This window comes from Saccostrea echinata, unplaced genomic scaffold (assembly GCF_033153115.1).
Source record: "Saccostrea echinata isolate AGI-Se365-2 ecotype Australia unplaced genomic scaffold, CSIRO_AGI_Sech_v1 ptg000044l, whole genome shotgun sequence".
NCBI lineage: Eukaryota > Metazoa > Mollusca > Bivalvia > Ostreida > Ostreidae > Saccostrea > Saccostrea echinata.
Window position 1 is genome coordinate 3,167,003 of NW_026889793.1, and position 18,565 is coordinate 3,185,567.

General features: G+C 33.0%; 4 protein-coding genes across 4 annotated transcripts; 2 read left to right on the forward strand and 2 right to left on the reverse strand.

The window, feature by feature from the left end:
* Positions 1-5,491: 5,491 nt before the first annotated feature.
* Positions 5,492-8,108, forward strand: LOC133201483 (uncharacterized). Its single transcript, XM_061337285.1, has 6 exons — positions 5,492-5,667; positions 6,325-6,468; positions 6,625-6,718; positions 6,860-7,030; positions 7,549-7,843; positions 7,985-8,108. Exons 1-5 carry the CDS (start codon positions 5,555-5,557, stop codon positions 7,834-7,836), a joined length of 810 nt encoding a protein of 269 aa, XP_061193269.1. The 5' UTR covers positions 5,492-5,554; the 3' UTR covers positions 7,837-7,843; positions 7,985-8,108.
* LOC133201464 (uncharacterized) lies at positions 7,990-8,535 on the forward strand. Its single transcript, XM_061337267.1, has one exon. The coding sequence runs from the start codon at positions 7,990-7,992 to the stop codon at positions 8,533-8,535; it is 546 nt and encodes a 181-aa protein (XP_061193251.1).
* Positions 8,536-9,158: 623 nt separating this feature from the next.
* LOC133201484 (uncharacterized) lies at positions 9,159-10,831 on the reverse strand. The gene is made up of 4 exons (XM_061337286.1): positions 10,567-10,831; positions 10,112-10,251; positions 9,586-9,783; positions 9,159-9,386 (listed from the first exon to the last, which is right to left on the reverse strand). Exons 1-4 carry the CDS (start codon positions 10,725-10,727, stop codon positions 9,163-9,165), a joined length of 723 nt encoding a protein of 240 aa, XP_061193270.1. The 5' UTR covers positions 10,728-10,831; the 3' UTR covers positions 9,159-9,162.
* LOC133201485 (uncharacterized) lies at positions 10,717-12,854 on the reverse strand. The gene is made up of 4 exons (XM_061337287.1): positions 12,663-12,854; positions 12,041-12,138; positions 11,784-11,903; positions 10,717-10,831 (listed from the first exon to the last, which is right to left on the reverse strand). Exons 1-4 carry the CDS (start codon positions 12,837-12,839, stop codon positions 10,813-10,815), a joined length of 414 nt encoding a protein of 137 aa, XP_061193271.1. The 5' UTR covers positions 12,840-12,854; the 3' UTR covers positions 10,717-10,812.
* Positions 12,855-18,565: the final 5,711 nt, after the last annotated feature.

The following is an 18,565-nucleotide window of genomic DNA, read 5'->3' on the forward strand; positions in this document are numbered from 1 at the left end:
ATAATTTCTTTCAATGTTAATTTTTATTATATAGTCTATTTATAGTCTCTATATAATCTATACAAACGCAAGCAGTTCATAACACTATATATTCACTGGTTTTGAAGCCGTATTCACCGGAGTGTCGGTGCGCGTGCAGCGGCATTGTGACGTCACAATCAACACCTCAAACAACTTGTAAGCAATGGTTGCAACGGCCGGAGCCAGCTGTGTATCTGAGCAGGAAAAACATAAGCCAAGCCTATCGCAGGATTATTTTCAAACATTACGATGTCTTACAAACAGCAAAAGTAAAACACGGAAGTTAAAATTTGTAATCTGGACTTTTTTTTTAAAAATTTTTCTATGAAACAAGTTCGTAAATGGAAGTGGTATCATCATTCAGCCTTCAATATCTTATTTATTCAAATCCAGACTATAAAATAAAACAATTATGGACTCTTTCGGTGGTGAATATGGTTTGGTATTCACCAGAAAAATATCAATATTGATATTTTTCTGGTGAATAACAAACCATATTCACCACCGAAAGAGTCCATAATTGTATAATATTTAACTGATGCAATTTGATGTTTATATGAATGCCATAAGAAAATGGGTTTGATTATATACAGGCACATATCGTTACATACGGACATGTGAATAAAGCAGATGTCTAGAGGCTGTCTGAAGAAAGACGTTTTCTCAGGGTTTCAGTTAATAGAAATGTAATGCTTTAAAGTACAATATCTTAAATCAAAAGTTAATCTAAATGGTTAAATTACATTGTTTTAACTCAATAACAATTTTAAAAAATTTGATATTTCCATATTGGGAGAAAATATGGAAGAACAAGTGTAAATTTATGGTGGTGAAGAGGAAATTCGAACTAAACTTTAATAGTTTGATTCTCTCTCTCTCTCTCTCTCTCTTGCTATACTAGGCAAATTGCTAAGATTCTAGGTGTTTTATACACCATATTGCAAATATTACGTCTTTTACGACTTACACTTTTCTTCAAATAATACCGCATATTGAGCACGTCTCACAATATGCGTCGTTATCAAAGCTCTACCCTGTTATTAATTCATCATTCGCCTCTTAATTTGTGAAAAACTGATGATTGAGTAAAGTCAGAATTTAGTTATCCACCCATACAGTGTCGGTACTTAGTCACTATGTTTCCGGGTTATCTCCCTTTTCTATGCATCAATGAAAGTGAAAGGTGGATGATGAAAGTATCTGATTTAGGTATTTTGAAATAGTCTATCACAATTTCTGTTTTTTAAATTTTAATTTTCAGTCGAAATAAGTAGCATTTATTATTTTATTGACATTTATATCGCTCGATGGCGAATATTTGATTGGATGAAAACAGATCGATTTGCCACCCCGTCCTTCCATTGTACTGGCACATGTTACAAGGGATAACAATTTCAATAACAAATTTCATCAAAAGATTTTGAATAAAGAAAAGGTTATTTAGTTGAATAATCGTAAAAAGAGTGCCAACGTGAAAGTGATGATTATTAAACTTCATATTTATTCGGTACCCTTTCTTCAAGGTCAAACACTTATCGATTTTTAGATACGTATGTCCCTTGGCCACATTCTTTAGGGGAATATCCATATAATTCTCACACTGGCTTTTGTTACATAGATTTGTTATATATATATTTATCAGTTTAATACTTAAAACATTTAGTGGCCAAAAAAGGTATTGTACAAGGATAGTGCTACCCTGTACCTTTAAAGCAGTAAGTAAATAAATACAGATTGAAAATTAATTAAAATACAGTAAATCTATTGCAGCCATCCAAATGTTATATAGCGAATTCACAAAGGGAAGTACTGTTTATTTTTAAGTTTATATATAGACAATAGTTTATTTCCAATCAAGCCCCCCCCCCCCCCTCCTCCTCCAAGAGAGGCATGAAAAAGATACATTTGTATACAAAGGCAGTCATTAATTGTGAGATAAAATTGTGTTAAGTAAAATACATGCAGAGCAAGTTGTTGTGCTTTACAATGTTGTATTACAATAATGCATTATATGTATATGAATAAAACATGAAGTAGATGTGTACTGTTGTCACGTGTAGTGGCAAAACTCTAGGTAGGAAAAAATGAATGCATGAATGATGACTTGATATATTTGAGACATAAATATCAGTTAGATGGAAAGCATTACAATGAGCAATTTAGACTATTTAAAATGGGGGCATGAGCACCCTAAGTCGAATTTTACATTGTCCGCCAAATCCACATTACAGTCAAATTTGAGCCAGCAGCATCCTCACCTATCAGGCTCTCGCTTCTCTAATAGGGCTTGGCAAGGAGGACAATTTCGGCCTCCACCAGACCAATAAAAGAAGGGCATCGCAATTTAAAAACGCAATTGTTCACCAGTTAGGATAGATAGGATTCCCCATATTTTTAATAATTAACTAAAATTCTATCAAGGCTAGCTACTATTTTGCTTGTCGGGATAACAAATGGGTTCAGATTAATATGGGGTAAAAGACACATTCCAGATATATATATATATATATATATATATATATATATATATATATATATATATATATATATATATATATATATATATATATATATATATATATATATATATATATATATATATATATATTTCAGTTAAGATTATAAAGGAAATCAAGGAGGTTCGGGCTATTGAGTCATTTTCAAAGCTGTGTCCACCTTGCATAATTATGAACGTCTCTAATAGACCCTGTACTTTAATTGAGTGAAGGTTTAATGATAACACGTTTATTGTCTTCTCTCTCCTGCCCCCTAAGGCCCCTTGGGTATGATACATAAATTTATAGAGTTGTGTTAAGTAAAAGTTTTGTACGTACCTTCTCAAGTTAACCTCAAAAACTCAAATAAACTTACATTATTCTCACATTATATACATATAGAATATTTCTCGTTTAGGTTTGGGAAAGTGTTTGGTTTTACATGTCGGGACTAATTTCATCATTGGAGTTTTCTTTCAATGTAATAAAAGCTTCTGGTCTTGTTCGATATTTTTAGGCATACAAGGGCCTTTTAGGTTCGAATATACATGCAATTCTACAAATACAAGTCTATGTAAATAAATAAAAATAAATAAGATAAATAGGTAAAATGAAATGCAGATAATTTTAGCATAGCTTCAGGATAAAATTGTCACAAAAGACATTTTAAGTAATGACAAGATTATTAGGAATATGCTCATTTAATCCATTGAGTTATGTGTCTTATCAGAGAGTTAATGAACCTTAAAATATGATTATGCAACTTAAATTTCCTGACCTTTTACAAGTTTACCTGAGTAACTTAGTTTTGACAAAAGGAATGAATTATAGGGTTCTTAAATTGTTACGGTCATGCAGGCATATCGGGACAGGGCTGTGGATGTATTTTTTTTATTTTGGTGGGGAAGGAGCATTGATCAATGGTCAAGCAGTTAGGGGAAAAAAGGCTATAATAAAAGGTTATGTTAATTTGGGGCCTAATTTTTGGTCATTGATGGTTTCTGTTATGTCTCTAAGTGGGAAAATAAAAAGATTTGTAATTTAACCTCAGGAAAAAAATGCTTTACTTCAAATTTTAATTCACGGTTCTTAAACTCACAAAAGGTAATATGTTTGGGAAACTGGTTTTATTCATCATGAAATACAAAAGATTAAAAAAAACTAATCGTAAGACAAGATTTACTATTAATCTGCTATGCTAGCAGATGCAAATTCATGGGGCTGAAAGGGGTGGTGGGTGGTGGTTAGACATATATTGTTCTACAGACCTGAATTGAATAGAATCTAATCCATTTCCTGCAATGTTTTGTATGTTGTTGTCAGAAATGAGGCTATTGGTTTGTTAAAGACAGCAATTCTACAAAAACTGCTGACACATATCATGCATATATCTAATGGGCATTTCTCCTTTAAAAAATATCAGTTCAAACCCAGTTGCCATTAATTACATATATGTCATTGGTGTACACCCCTTAACTGAGCAGTTAGCATACATTTACTTTATGTTTATATCTTAATGTCATAGGTGATTCAGATGCATCGTCAATGCATATATAGTTTACATCCATGTATCAACTGGTGCGTACAAATGCAAATCTGAAGGAGTTAAAGATTCATTTTAGCAAAACTTCCCCAGCATTTTCGGGTATTAAATAAAGGATAGGTTGCCACTGACTTAGCTCATACCTGGACAATTAATTTATATGCTGGCCTTCATATAATTATGCATATTTAAATTTGAAGTCCATAATTTTTCCCACAACCTAGTCTCTACCATATTTTTGACTTGGGGTGAGGGATGGGGGTAACCTATTCTGAATTTTTGTTACAGTTTCAGTATTCCTGAAGTAAGAAATTTAAGGTGACAATTTGCAGATTTTGAGAGAGCATCAGCTGGGCAAGGGTTTGGAATATTGAATTTAGTCATATAGGTACTTCATGCCTGGTGCAGTACATATACATCTACAAATACTTTGGAAACATTTCATAGTCCTCCATTGTGTCTCTTGGGATGGAAGGTAATTAGTATATGTTTTAATCAATTTTAAATGGAGAGGCCTTGGCAGAGCTTGGTTTCAAAAATAAGTGGTATAACCTCATTCCTTTAGAACCAGTCCAGCTACTGTTGAGCAAAAATGGTTTTCCAGATTAAGAAATAAAGATAACAGGGAGATAGGTATCCCTTAATCTGTTTTGCAATTTACAAAATGGGAATGTAATAACATTAAAATTTTGTCATTGCAACATTGTCAACAATGCAGGAACTACAGCCATGTGCAGATGGGAAAAGGGAGGGGGAGGGGTTAAAGAGGATTTGTGCTTATTTATTACTTGTTTGCAGTCTCAGCTGGAAAGTAGTTTAGAACTTTCTAAATTACTTTAAAAAATTAAATAAACAAACAAATGAATAGTCAAATAAATAAAAATACAAGAATAGGGTAAGTGGGGATTAGAGATTGGTATTTTCAACATATTTTCTTACACCAGACTAGTTTAGTTCTTATTCATGTCTCAGTAAAAATAACCTGGTGTTACTAAAAATATCAGGGTAATAAGCAGAATAAACAAAAACTTGTACTAGATTCCAGGGAGGGGGTGGGGTGTTGTTAGGCACACTTAATTTGTAGGGAAACCAGATATTTTATCTTGATACAGCAGGGATGGTTAATAAAGAATCTATTTAATCTGGTATTGAAGATAGACAATGAGAAAGTGGTATTCACAGTGGGTGGGGTGCTGAGGGTTTTGAGAAGTCCACAGTGGGTCGTTAAATTGAAGTTGCCTACCCCCACCAGGTGGCGAAATCGTCACCTTCAATTTAACCATTGAACTATTTATATTCTTGACTTGTTGTGGTTGATGTTGATATATGTGATGGTTGATGTTGATATATCAATGTTCTCCATCATTTCAAATTTAACTGTGGCGCAAGACTTACGCGAAGTGCTAATATTCGCGGTCATTTCGCGACCGAATAGGGACTGTAAGCTCGTAAGCGAGAGCGCGCGAGATTTGAATACTTCCGGTGACAAACAAAAATGGTGATATGTTTTGCATTCGCATGCAACCACCGGAGTGGGGCTAACAGCTGCAAGTTTTATCGCTTTCCCACAGACGGAAAGAAACGATTGTTGTGGGGGAAACTATGCAGGTGAGAAAAATACAATAGTTTTGTTTATTACAGCATTAATCACGAGATGCGTGAGTGTTAAACATGGTCGAGATATTTCGGCCTGCTACAGTGTATAAGGAAAAAGCTCAGAAAACGTAGAGATATTGACCAAATTTGTAAGTACTTGTGACGATATGTCACAATGCTGCATTGTCAGATATTTATACATACTTGCTAAAATGTTAAATCTCATCGTAATCAATATAGCAGAAGAATAATGAAGAGAATTCTGTAAAAACTTTGCAGTTTGCAGAAGTGGATAAATGTGTTATAATCCTGCAGCGCTGATTTCTGCTGCCCTCTGTAGTTTTATGTAATTTGCAGAAGAGTACAACATACAATCTAGGCTTGAATACTTTATCTATTGTACATGCAGCAGAAGCGCATTTTTGTTTATCAGCTGTTTTTATAACCTTTTATATCATGTTATTACTACCAAGTACTGCTGCCCTTTGGTGATGTTATGCACAGGGTTATCTTGTATTTGCAAGTTTATAGCATTTGAAAAAGTGGAAAAAATATTACTAGTCATTTGGGCTATGATTTGATAATTAATAACATGCCACTAAATTATCATATGTACATGTATTGCTTTTTAATTCTCCTTCACTCAGTCCTTGTATAAAATATTTATAGACGAGCTGATCGCCAACCAGGGTATCAGAATGATCGTATCTGCTCCTGCCATTTTAAGGATGGTGTGAAGGAGGGGGGTCCTGCATATTTTGCATGGAATGAAGGAAAGGCTATGGATTTCTCTGATCCTGAATGTACCAAAAGGTGAAATTATTTTTCAAAATATGACATCTTTGTTTTGGATGGTGGGTGGGATTTAATTGAGAATATTTTACTAAAAATCTTAAATAGGGTATCAACAGAGTAGCTTACAAGTTACAACTGAATGAAAAATAATCCGAGTTTAATTATTTTACAAAGGAGGAAAAAAATCAGAAGTGAGGAGTCTCTATCATCTTCACAGATGGACCAGCTGCAGATTACACATGTGACAGAATGTCAAGATCAAGAGAAGGTAAAGCTCCTTTAAAACACCATTGATGACAAATGGCCAACATAAAAACATTTTCAATAATTTTTAATAATATAATAGTTTTCTTAACTGTTGATTGAATTACTCATGATTCACAGTATATTTCCAATTATATTTTTTCAGTTGATATCAGAGCACAACTACTCAGCATCCTGCACATTTAACTGCACTCAAGGAATGCAGCGTTTCTCAACAGAAATAGAACACCTGGAAAAGGAATTACATGCGCTAAGATTAGAGTCTAGTAAAAGAAAGCCAATGTCAATTCACGATATTAAGGACAGTGAAGAGAAGGTACATGAAGTAATTCCAATTATGGTTTCCTATTTCCTAACAATTTCAGTGAAACTTGTTGCGAAGTGCCATTGAGGGATGAACAACTTTGATTGATTGTAAATATATTTTGTTATCACCGTTGAGTTCATAATATACATAATTTAAAATGATAGGAATGAAAAATCATTTCACTGTGAGGGTGAATAACATCAAAAGCATATTTTGCTGTAACCTTGTTTTACTGTATGATAACAGTTATCAGAACTCTTAATTTAGGTTCACAATTTTTAAGTTTGCTTGATAGTTGAAGGCGTTTTACCTGTAATTAAGACTGTGTGGTCATTCTACAATAATCATTTTTTCCACTAGGGATAATTTCAATCTCTCTGTCTCATATTACCAGTTTTAATTGAATGCATAATGTGGATGGTAGTAAACCTGACTGAGACTGATATTGTTATTACTTGAAACTAATTTATCTACAATCTTTAAAGTTCTTAGATTTATTTTAATCAGTAAAATATATTTATTTTCAGATGCTTTTATATACATCCCTACAGTATGACATATTCGAAATCTTAGTCAGATTGTTACAACGGTTTGAACTCGATTACTATAATGGCTGGACTCCTTCAATGGAAACAGAGGACCAACTACTTATTGTACTGATGAAGTTAAAACTCAATCTTCGGGACATTGACTTGGCCCATAGATTCTGTGTCAGTCGACCAACAATTTCGAACATCTTCCATACCCTTGTTCATGCACTACACGAGATGCTGTCTGATGGCGTAGTCAATGAATGTTTTCCAAGTCAACTTTAATGCAAAGGTTTGTTTTAAAACTTATCATAATGACTTCCAAAAATTTAATGCATTTAAAATTCTTGTATACTTGGAAGTTTTACTGTAACACATTTTTTTTTACACAATTACAAATCATTGGGTTAATTTTTTTCCAACTTTTTTTCAGGGTCTATGCCAAAATCTTTTGAGGATTTCTCCTCTGCTAGAGCTTCCATGGATGCAATTGAAACTACCCAGGACATCCCAACACATATGGACAGTCAGGCCATGGCCTACAGTACCTACAAAAGTCGACATACTGTTAAAGCAGTGACTTGCGTGGCTCCAAACGGTGCAGTTACATTTTGCTCTAAGCTGTATCCAGGTTCTACTTCTGATGTAGCTATTGTACGCCACAGTCAGGTCCTACAAAAGTTTAAAGCTGGAGACCTTATTTTGGCCGACAAAGGTTTCACCATTCATCAGTTGCCCCAAGGTGTCTGTTTAAATATACCAGCTTTTTTATCGACACGAGGCCAGTCTACCAAACAAGAAGCAGCACTGTGTTACAAGATTGCTAAAGCACGCATTCATGTGGAAAGAGCCAACGAGAGGATAAAGAACTATGAGATTCTTCGTCACATCCCATCTACTTACAGACCAATCTCAACAAAAATATTTCAACTCTGTTCTTGTCTTGTAAACTTGCAAGCTCCACTTTTGAAAGAAATTGCTTAAAAAATTACATATTATAAATCTGCATTGGTTTTTGACAGTCTGTTACATTATACATCACTACAGTAAAAATGTTCATACCAAAGTGCCAGGGATAAACAAATTTTGATTTGTTATCAATGTCAATGATTATTTTAGTCAAGTTCATAGTATGTTTTAATACTACAGGGAATGAAAATCCCTTTGTTAGCATGAATTTATTACAAGGGTGTTTGCTGTAACTATATTTTACTATATAATTTGGAAGAGGGTCTGCTTAAAATTTTAATTGTTGAGTTTCAAGTAAATGTACCTTTAAAGCACAAATCAACAGCATAGTATTACATTCAACAATTTATCTAACGATGATAAAAAATAATACATTTCCACATTGAGAATAACATCTTCAATTCATTAATAAAATGATGATAAATTTTATTATTTTTTTATTTGTAGTACATGATTAAATTAAACACCATTGCTATTTAAAATACTCTTATAAGCCAGAAGTTTTCTGATGAATTGTGATATATCACATCATACAAGAATAACTGGAATTTTCAACACATTTAAGATGAATTACTCGTTTTGCACTGTGAGAAAATTCTAGAGATACAGAAACAAGTGTCAAAATACATGAGAAACCAGAACTCAGTTTTCCATCAGTTCTGGAATGAAAATGTTAATGTAGAAATCTACTAGCTTTGAAACATTTGCAGTCCATTCAGTGTCTTTTACTATTCTAATCACAATGCAGTCTACTCTTGTCCACACAATTAAGTCGCAGCATGTTTTATTACATATATGTAGCTGGCCTTGAATTTGATGATAGTATGGGTGACTGGTTTTCAGACACAGGGAATCTTGTTTAATATCTAAAAATCAAAAAGTCTTTTAATGTTGTGTTATGCCTATTCATATCCCCTCCCTTTTCCATCTCTTCATACTATGTTGAACAGTTGCACTTTTAAATTAATACATGTATCCATTGTGATCATTTACTCATCTAGATTTTTAATTTTAAAATAATGAACAAAACAGATTTTTAAATCCAACTTATAAATTATTATTTACCTATGAAGAAATCCTTCAAATTTTGTGCTGCATCTGCTACTGTTGAAGACGATGCTGTATATGGACACTTCACCTCTACAATATCAGGAATGGCATCTTTGGCTTCTGGAGTTTGATAAAATACACTACATGTTGGTGGTCGTACAACTAAGCCATCAGGTGAAGCTCCCAACACTCCGGATTCATGCAACCCTATCCCTTTCAGAAAAAAATGTAATACTACTGAATGCAAACCATAATACAATTGTAATGCACACAAAGTCTAAGTTGAGCATTTATAATTCCTTCAACTTCAAATACAGTACATCGATATGCTTGTACAGAGTGGTACTGGGGTACTTTAAGTAGATCTCTATTCCCAGCAAATTTTCTGTAATACATCGATCACTAAATGAATTGAATACTTTTTTTTACAATTAGACTTCAGTATTTAATTGTCTACTTGTCACTAGCATCATTTGTTTTGACACAATGAATTTTAACATTCTGTGAGGGGTTGAAGGAATATTATTTTTTTGCTGTATACCTGATTGCTCTATAGCTGCATCAAAGTCGTTTTCATACTTTCTCAAAGCATCATCTTCATGAGTGATACCCCATGCCACAGCTTTGATGGACTCCAGATTGTAAGCCGACATAAACCGTTTCTTCAGTGACAATGTCACTCTAAAGAAGAAAATATGATTATTTGGTTATTGATCAAATAATTTACCCTGCATCTATATATATCTAGTCATTACAGTCAAACGTCATTATCTTGAACTCAATGGGACCAAGAAAAAAGTTCGAGATATCCAAGGATTTGGGATACACAAGGATTTAATTGATTTATCGAGAATAAAATATGTCTATAATAACTGGTTAGGACTTCAAAATTGCTTTGACATATCCATGGTATTTAAGATATCATGTTTGAGATAACAAAGTTGAACTGTACTTTGAAAGTCTATTTTGAAAAAAATTGAATCACACATGTCTTACCGTCTTTGCTTAGAACTGAGAACTGCACCAAAGTTGGAAGCTGTTATTCCGTATTTTCTTACAATCGACCACATCGGGTTGTTCCTTTGCCCAATTGTTGCTAATGCTGTTCTTTTAATGGCTTCCTCTGACAGGGATAATGCATGTCTTAACCATACCATAGGGGCATCAGAATGAACATACTCTGGTGATGTTAACAGGTCTTCAATGACAGGAACAGGTGGGCCTGGCTCACATGGCTCTGGTTCAAGAATCCATTTTAATGCTGAAAAATTTCCAGACTTGTGTCATTCTCAAAAATAATATCCACATGCATATTCCAGGTAATTATTATCTAATAGATCATGCATTTAATTTTGGTGAACACTGTAATTTTTTTTTCATTTGAATGCATTACATTTCAAAATTACAACTCACTTGCCAATATTTGTTCAGAATTGTTCCTATATATAATTTTGCATGTGACATCCTTAGTGTGGATGTGCCAAGGAAAAATTGGTGCAAATGTACAATTAACATTTACTACATGTAACTTATTTCAGGGTTTCATACTGACATATTCTATTAGAATAATAGAAGAATGACCTGACGATTTGCAAAATTTTTTTATAAACTCTAGGGAAATGGCAAGTGCGTCAAATGGTGGCAACAGAGGGAAAAGAGTTAAATGAGATTTATTCCTTTCAAAAAATGTATATATAAAAATGCTATCATATTTATTACCTGTCCAATTATGCAAAGATTCTTATTTATTACCTAGTAGGTTAAAAAATTGGACAGATTATACAAAGCCAACAATATGCTCCTCATCTTTGTACATTTGTACATTTACCTGCTTTTCATACAGTGAAAATCAACCAACGGACAGAATCAAAATAACAATATCATAACATTCTTAATGTAACAATCAAATCAAATTCAAATAACAACAACAATAACATCAAAATCATAATTTCATTCTTATATTTTACCAATAAACCTTCCAAGCTTTGCTTATTCTTGGTGCAAAAAACACCGGTCACTTTCATCAAAGGGGCGGCTTAAAGCACTTCAAATGTGAAGCAAATGTTTTATGATTGATATATATTTTTAATGATTGATATGTTTTTTTAAAAAATTATATGTAATGAATAATTGCAAGTATATGAATAACTATATTTAAAAGAAAATACATATTGCCTCACTGACAGTAAAATGTTTAAAATATAAATACTTACCAGTAATCTTGGCGTGCAGGGGGAAACAATTCTTCCATTGTTTTTATGTCTTTTTTAATTGACGTCTTTGGGTTCTTTAACCACCCACACTTTATGTCAGTCTTGCTCACACATTTGTATCTGTGAATTTATGTCTCATGGTTTACCAATAAAGTATCACTTCAGCCTTCTGGCTCATGATTGAAATACATGTAAATAATCTTGAATCTTCTGGTCATTAGACTTTGTATGCTAAATATGTTAAATGTATCTCTTACCCATACAGTAATGCAGAGGCAACATGATGACACTCATATTTTCCCAGGGGGCACTCACATGATGTGTTAGAGACTTCATAAGAACTTCCTAAAATTGCCTGTATGATACAATATATATACATGTATATATATATATATATAAATATATATATATATATATATATATATATATATATATATATATATATATATATATATATATATATATATATATATATATATATATATATATATATATAAAGTCTACTATACAATCATTATACTACAAATATTTAACAGTGTTTAATATTTTTTACATCTGACAATATGTTCTGTTCAAAATAACCAGTAGAGATGTATCAAATGTCCTTTCCATTTTTCGAATGTTTATTCTTTAAATATTGAATATGAACACTTCCGAAACAGAGAACATTACATCACATTTAATGATGACCCCCCCCCCCCCCATCTTTCCGATATCCAGTTATCTTCAGCATGGTGGTATTGGGACATCGGGAGGGGTGTCCGGAGGGAAACCAACACTGTCTTATTTCTAAAAGCTTTACAGATTACAATATGTTTTCAGTATTGTCTAATTGTCAGAGATGTTAACGGAAACGTAAACAATAACCTTGGTACTTACCGTGACTTTATATGATGTGTTCCTCATCGAAGCTTGTACAACTGCATGGATCATTTTCGTCTCTTGGTCAAATAAAAATTTTAGAACATGGTTACAAATAACGGCGTTCTCCGACTTTCTCATCAACTTCGGTTTCTCGGCTGTATAATTCGCCCAATATTGTATCGATATAGCCATATTTTGTTTGTCACCGGAAATACATCACCGGAAGTGATGCTAAACGAGACTTACAGCCCTTATTCGCGAAGGAACCGAGAAATAAATTGAAAAACATACAACCCCCATGAATCAATAGTTTAATATAAAATTATATTTATTATTTGGCAAATTGATTATTAAATTTAATAATAAAAGTAATTAAACGATATTGATTAAACATCGTGTAAAACAAAAATTTGGATGTTTCCAAAATATATGCATACTGTGAAAAAGAACCCCCCTCCCAAACACATACGTATATGTACTTATAAAGAAACAAATATTAGCTTTTAATATCTGAAACTAAAAGTACCAGTATCAACAAGTTTTAAGCAATATTAAACCCTTTTTAAAAAAAATTACAGAAGGTAAATTATATAGTGTTCATTAGAGGACGGAGGAAATTCTGGTAAGTCACACAATCACGCTAACATCTATATAAATTTGCAATTTTCGGCCTGAAGGCTGAAATATCTTAAAATTTGTGAATTAAAAAAAATACTTCAGCAGTTTAGAGTCATAAAATATTATTTTGGTGTATCTATCGTTTATTTTTCAACATTGCAAAAATATATGATTACGATATACGTGCGATGTTTGACACGCAGTGCCAAAGCAATTTTGGAGAAGTGGTTATCTGTAGAACTATTAAAACATGAATTAATTAATGTTAAAAATTTCATTTGCAATTAACGTGAAATGTGTGGAGAAAATGGCTTGTCTCTTTTCATTCAAGTGTCCAGCGAGGTTTAGAAGATAATTGCTTGTGCAAGCCAAACAATGGGCCCTAATTAGAGTAAATTAAAGGTTTAGCATTAGAAACTGAAAAACGGTACATAATTTGGAGGTCCATTTGGTTTACAAATTTATATATTTATCTTACGGTCGACGACGATCTTACTGTGACGCTAAAATTTTAACTGTGGCGGAACTATGGCGCTGATTTTTTTAACTGTGGCGCTAAGGAATTTAACTGTGGCGGGGCCGCCACGTTAAACGGTCCATGGAGAACCCTGATATATGTGATGTTGACTTTGAAAATTATATATCATATAGAGTAAATCTATAGGAACATTATGTAATATAATTGATATAATTAAAAGCGATTCTCTGCGCAGGTAGGTTAAGGCTTCCCGTAGAAAATCACAGTGCACTCTGTGCCTTCACTCCTCTGAACTACCTAAATATGACGTCATAATGGAAAATGACGTCAAGTCAATGCCAACTTGAGGTGTTATGACGGGGAGAATGTCATGAATTTTACACTTTATTTTAAATTGCATGTAAAATGCTAGATAGCTTTTGCAAAATAAAAGGGTCGTTAAAGGTTTTTTAAGTCTTATATGTCTGAATATTTTAAAAATACATCGCTTACGTACCCTTGATTGAAATTCATCATGTTCAAAATGCTTTCGAAAAATTTCCTTTTGAAATGTACCCCGTGGTTTGAGGTAGAATTTATTTTGTGTGTATAAAAGAGTCTGGCGCAGGTGATTAATGAGGATTAATCTGAGATTTTTTGTGGAAATCTGTAAGAAGAGGTTGTTCTCTAACTGAATCTTGCTTGGGAAAAATGTGTGATGGCTTTGTTTTAATACAGATTACGATATTTTGTGGAAAATACCCTCAAATTTGTAGGTAAGTTGTATTCCTCACGAAATATTTTGTACCCAAGTAATACTATGACTTTTCCCAAGCACATTTCGGATACACAAGGAAACGATGAGTTTATTTATATAACAAAATGTTAATAATTATTGTGTTAATCAGTTGCGCCGAAGCGATTTATGTGAAGCACTTCGAAAAATTATAAATGACCGTCACGTGATCAACAAAGTCATGTGATATCATAACAAACATGTTAATATAAAGCCGAGGGAACCCTCTATACAAATTGGACGTACTAAAGTACAAAACTTTGGAATTAAAACCAAAACCGACCTCGCAGTGAAATATTATGTTTTGAGCACATTTTAAAGCTTCGGGAAGCCTTAACATAGCTGCGTGTAACCACTTAAACTTCTTTGCCACGCATGGTCACCGAATTTGATGAAACTTTGCCCATTATTACAACTGGACACCAGAAACATATATCAAATAAAATTTCGTTGCTATGTGTCTTGGTTGCCATGGTAAAAGCCAGTAAAATTGAAAAATTGAGATTTTCAGCTACTTCAAATCTTTATTAAGCCTTAATAAAGACTAAGAAAAGCAAACAAACCATTCTCCCAAAAACATGACACCTTGTTGCCTCTTATGCTATAAAGAAACTATTTAGAATTTATCTCTAAGTAAGTGGTAACCATGGGTACATTTGGAATACATTTTAGATACTGAAAATGCTGAAAAACGCTCAATATTTACAAATGATAGATGTTACATGATCAAACTCAATCAACAACCTAAGAAAAACAATGAAAACTATTTGATCTTATGTTATTAGGTATTGACAATATTATTCTAAAAATAACTTTCATGGTTGCCATGGTAACACAGTGTAACCATGCAAAATTTGTTGCTATGATTGGGTTAATTCTACTATCTTGAGGAAAAACAATGAAATTCATGCCTGGCACATATACGTTCTTAGGATCTTGCAACACCGACAACATGAGAAAAATTGGGATTAATTGTTACTTTGCAGTGTAACTATGGAAACAACGAACCAGTTGTTTAAAGTGATATTTTTTTTTTGCTGCTTTAGGAACCTTTTAATCAAGAACATTTTTATTTGACTCCCCTTGAATAGTACTTATCTGGTAGAACTAAAGTTGAATATCATATATTGATACAGTTTGTTGAAAAATACAACACTGTTGCTATGGTTACCAAGAAGAGAAAATGTTCGATTTTGTTAATTTTATGTCAATATTAGACCCTTTGTGCCAGCTTTTTGCATCCAATTAGAGATTGGGTGATGGTCAAAATTGAATGTCAGGTTAGTTGTTCACATATATCAATCATTAAAGTTTTGGGAATCTACATACAAGGGTACGTATCCAAGGAAACAGAGTATTTTTCAGATTTTTGTGCATGTTTTTTCGCCTTATTTCCATAGCAACGCACTATTTAAAGAATTGAAATCGAATTTTTCGAAATGTGAAAATAAGGGTCGCACTAACGCCTTTAAAAATTGATCATCAGTTATATAGAAATATGCTTTTTAAAAATATAGGATAAGATTAAAATACTAAGAAAGTGAATTTAAAACCCCTTCGTGGTATTAAAACCATGGCAACCATTGCCAACCTATCAGAAATATCCTATTTCGTCCTTGGTATATGTTACAAGGATCTCTTGTCTACTATTTGCTTGCATTTCAACCTATAATTGTTTTTATTCTTAAGTGTATGACTTTATAAAATTAAATAAACAAAATTATTACTTTTGAATATTTTGTTTCCATAGTAACGTATGTTATAGTTGATTTACCAAACATGTTTATCATGCATTTAAGACACCAGGCCTTCAACTTTCAGAAACAGTCATTGTCACTTGTTTGCTTTGCTGAAAACGTTAACTGTGGAACTCTGAACATGTTGAAAAATGCAATTTTTCAAATTTTAGGACATGTTGCTATGGTAACCATGAAACGTAGCAACTAATTTTTGCCTGATTTGAGTTTACAGTATCAAAGACTTTTATCATAGAGAGTTTGGAGAAATTCTGAGACTATGCGTGCCACAGCTCCTATATAAAAGTTCAAGTCATTACGGAGAATTGCTCTTAATTATAATAAATATAATTAAAGGTAATTTGTGTTGAAATGTGTCAACCCAGCGTGCTACTTTTCCTGTCAGGGAGGGCACAACTTAGTTGTTTATGTTGAGGAATGTGCCAGTTTGCTGGCTGCCCCACTGTTGTGTAGTCCACTGTGGACAATACCTGCCAACTCGAATAAAATATATAAAATAAATAAGGCATTTGTTTTAAATGTATTTAGGTCTTTGATAATTGAAGGGCCTGCATTGAAGAATTCAAAAATATGAACAAACTAGAGCAAAGCTCGTTGCTGGAGCAACAAGCAGGTCTTCCGTCCAATTCAGTGAATAAAATGAAGGACATAATTGCAAATTAGTATGTAAGAAAGAACAGTTCTAAAGAGTATTCGACTTATAATGATGTGAGACATCTTCATGGACTTTTATCATTCATTTACAAGGAAATATTTGGTAAAAAGAAGCCACTAGTTACTACTTCCGGTAAGACCGGAAGTGAAGTCGATTGACAAAAAATAAAGTCGGACGTCTCCAATGACTTTAACCATTCAATTTCCTGCCAATACCTACAAAAATAAGCCTATTCTGACTACGTCCGGTTTGACCGGAGGTGACGTCGATCGGCAAAAAATGAGTTTGGAGGCTTCCAATGACTCAAAACACGCAATAACGTGTACAAAACTTCAAAATATGCATTTTCTCATTACTTCCGGTTTTATCGGAAGTGACGTCATTAGACGACTTTTAATGATTTCACCAGCTGCCACTTGTTATTTTGAACGACTTTGCTTCAATAATGTATCACAAATTTTTGCTCGTTTTTGTAATACCAAGAAAAACTTTTCGGCCCATCTAGATCCCTTATTTTAGGGGCCAGCCCCTTTTTGTTGATATTGGATGAAAGATCTTGTAGATTTGAACAAATTTTGTTCTACATGTTTTAACAAATTATTAACAAGTAAAAAGCGATTGTAGAAAAAGCGTTGAAAATTTTGAAATTTTCGATTTGACATTTTTGGACCTTAGCTAGCGCCGACGTGCGGCATTTCTGGTAAAAATGAAATGCCTTACGCATATCTGCAGACATAGGTCTATCATACCTGAAAATTTCATGATTCTATCTAAAGCCATTCTTGAGAAAATTTCCGGACAACTCGACCCTTTAAAAATCATTAAAACGACAATATCTCCGGACCGGAAGTGACGTCATCAAAACAGAAAAAGACGCGTAAGGTTCAAGTGATTTTACAGAAATCCTGAAAGTTTCATGGAAATCCATCGACCCAAAAAACAATTATAACTAGAAAGTCATCGCGAGGAATGAGAGGTCTTCCGTCTGATTTTGAAAATAAAAACGTAAATTCAAGCTAAAAAGTGATTAAAAAAATCAGACACTTTGGAGATTGAACAATTGTCGTCGGCGTGAAAATCCAACGCGTTAACCATTATGCCATTTGGACTCCCGCTTCAAAGTGAAAAAGACAAATATCTAGAGTTTTGAAAAGAGGCTCTCTTAACCCTACAAATATTAAAAAAGATTATGGAAGTAGAAAAAAATGATTTTTTAAATTCGCTTTCGGTAGCGACCGCAAGTAACGACGACGCATGAAAAGGTCCCCTCTCCAATCCTGAAATCATGTTCTATCATCTCTAACAAATCCCCAGTTAATATCATTAGCCATTCTTGAGAACACTCATTTTAAAATTAGAAAAATGTCCATATCTCGGTACTGGGACCGAATTTACCAAAAAATGGAATTTTACATAAAACTTATATAGAGATTTTTTATCCCTGAAAATTTCAGAGAAATTCATTGAATAGTTTTCGAGAATTCGCGTGCAAAAGATTTTGTCTTAAGAAAAAGAATAATAAAAATGCTCTAGAGTTTGGATTTATCAATTTTAAAACAAATTCTATATTTATCATTCTGAAAAGAGTCTCTATTAACCCTACTAATACCATAGAAAAATATTGAAATACAGAAA